Source organism: Macrobrachium nipponense, chromosome 5 (genome assembly GCF_015104395.2).
Source record: "Macrobrachium nipponense isolate FS-2020 chromosome 5, ASM1510439v2, whole genome shotgun sequence".
NCBI classification, from domain to species: Eukaryota; Metazoa; Arthropoda; class Malacostraca; order Decapoda; family Palaemonidae; genus Macrobrachium; species Macrobrachium nipponense.
In genome coordinates, this window is record NC_061107.1 from 87,784,592 (window position 1) to 87,787,091 (window position 2,500).

General features: G+C 36.2%; 1 protein-coding gene across 1 annotated transcript in view; it reads left to right on the forward strand.

Moving 5' to 3' along the window:
* LOC135215484 (putative neural-cadherin 2) overlaps positions 1 to 2,500 on the forward strand; it is a 61,769-nt gene that overhangs the window by 55,021 nt on the left and 4,248 nt on the right. Inside the window, exons 20-21 of the mRNA XM_064250241.1 lie at positions 329 to 616; positions 2,284 to 2,469. Coding sequence (XP_064106311.1) covers positions 329 to 616; positions 2,284 to 2,469 — 474 coding nt within the window. The remainder of the gene's footprint in view (positions 1 to 328; positions 617 to 2,283; positions 2,470 to 2,500) is intronic.

The window sequence follows — 2,500 nt, forward strand, 5'->3', positions numbered from 1 at the left end:
TGAGGCGTACTGTAGGCAGCATGTGTCCTTCGTTGCGCCTAGCTACAACACCTTTCATTCCTTTTACTCTACCTCCATTCATATTCTCAGCCTTCCATCTTACTTTCCACCCGCTCATAACAATTGTCTCACCGAGTAACTGAGAGGTTTTTCCCCGTGTTACACCTTCCAAACCTCCTTTACTCTCAATCACTTCATTTGAGTTGAATAACCTCAAACGTCCCAGAGCTTGGACTTTGACCTGAATGTTACATTCCAGTTCAAAATAATGTTCTTTACACCAACTTAGAAAAAGTCGTCCATCAGCTCTTGTTCTGTTTCTTTCAAGTTGTCGTGGGGGTGGTGGTCTCTCTGCGATTGAGACGCCATTACTTCAACAGACACACGAGCGAAGGAGAGAAGTGTTCCCCAGACAGCAAGGTCAGTGACGTCAGCAGTCAGGAAGCGACAGTCATCGAGGTCAAAGGAGGGACTGAAGAAGGGGGAGGGGGCTTGGTAGGGGGAGGAGGAGGAGGAGGAGAAGGGGACGCGACCCAAGAGAGGAAGGAAAGCTCTCCGGAGGTGATTTTGGAAAGTGTCAAGTTGCCCCATATTCTACCTTCTGTGAACGACAAAGGTAAGAAGCAGAGAGAGAGAGAGAGAGAGAGAGAGAGAGAGTTTATCAATACAGTGCTTGGTATTCCGCAGTAATATACGACATTTTTTTATATATTTTTTTTATTTAATTTAAATCATTCTGCTAACGTTGGTAAATTCTTGTCTATTTTTTTTTTATCTTAGTTGCAAAATTGAGGCAAATGTGAAAAATGAGAGCTTCATGTTTGGATTAAACTTTCTAATACAATAATTTTTTAAGTATTGTTTATTATATAGAAATCATTTCAATTTCCAGTCATGTTCCTCTTTATTAATTCAATTGTTTAATAGTTTTGGATCTCGTTCACAAAGTCCATTAGAAGCTTTCTACTTTCCTTACCAAGGACCTACATCCCTAAGAATAGAACAATCATATGAAGTCTAAAAAGGTCTTATGGCGAATAAAAAGCATGTGTGATAAACATAAAACTTTATCACTCTTTCAGTATTATCTAAAAAAACAATTATATACTTTTTTTAATTTTGACGAAAAAATACCGTTGACTGCGTACAGCAGTAACTTGAACATTTTGATTTATAAAGGACTTTTTTTTTTTTAATATATTCAATAAGCATCTAGTATTTTCATATTAGAACTTATTAAAACGATTTGATCTCAGTGACAATGTTAAACTTTTCAACGATTTTTTAATCCTATCACGAAATGAAGTTGTTTATTTAAAACTAAACCCAAGAGAGAAAATTTATTCTTTTACCTATTTTTTTAAAATCCTGTCACACCGAATGGTTCATTGAAAACTAAACCCGAATGACAATCCATACTTTTACCTATTTTTAAACCCAATCGAGAGATCAAGTGGTTTATTTAAAAATCAAACCAAGTGGGAGCTAATTCTTTTACTTATTTTTTTAAATCCTATTTCGAGGTAAATTGCTTTATTTAAAACTAAATACAAGAGGAAGTTAAATCGTTTACCTAGTCTTTAAATCCTATTCCGAAATGAAATGGTCTAATTAAAACTTAACCCAAGAAAAAGTTAAATCGTTTACCTAGTCTTTAAATCCTATTCCGAGATGAAATGGTTTGATTAAAACTAAACAGAAAAGAGAGTTAAATCGTTTACCTATTCTTTAAATCCTATTCCGAGATGAAATGGTTTAATTAAAACTTTACCCAAGAGAAAGTTAAATCGTTTACCTAGTCTTTAAATCCTATTCCGAGATGAAATGGTTTAATTAAAACTTAGCCCAAGAGAAAGTTAAATCGTTTACCTGGTCTTTAAATCCTATGTCCGAGATGAAATGCTTTAATTAAAACTATACTCAAGAGAAATTTAAATCCTTTACCTAGCCTTTAAATCCTTTTTCGAGATGAAATGGATTAATTAAAACTAAGCCCAAGAGAAAGTTAAATTCCGAGATGAAATGGTTTGATTAAAACTTAACCCAAGAGAAAGTTAAATCGTTTACCTAGTCTTTAAATCATATTCCGAGAATCCTTTTCCAAGATAAAATTATTAATCTAAAACTAATCTAAGTGAAAAATAAATCGTTTAGTACCTATTCTTTAAGCCCTATCAAGAGACCAAGTGGCTCTTCCCATCGTAAACTCGAGCGAAAAGCTAATAGAACCATTTTCCTTCCTCAAATGCAACTGAGGACTCCAACCTAATGACTTTCTCTCAGAAAAATCGTACAGTTCGCTCGCCAAGAGCCGGCCGACAAGCAAATCCTCTTTAGAGGCGACTGCAGCCATACTGGAAGGTCGAGGTCCCATCACTGAAGACATTCTCACGACCCAAGATGACCTGAGGGCTTACGCTTACGAGGGGGACGGGTCGTCAGCCGGGTCTCTCACCTCTGCTCTTTCAGGTGAGAGTGAAATGTCATGCCAGCGTCCTGG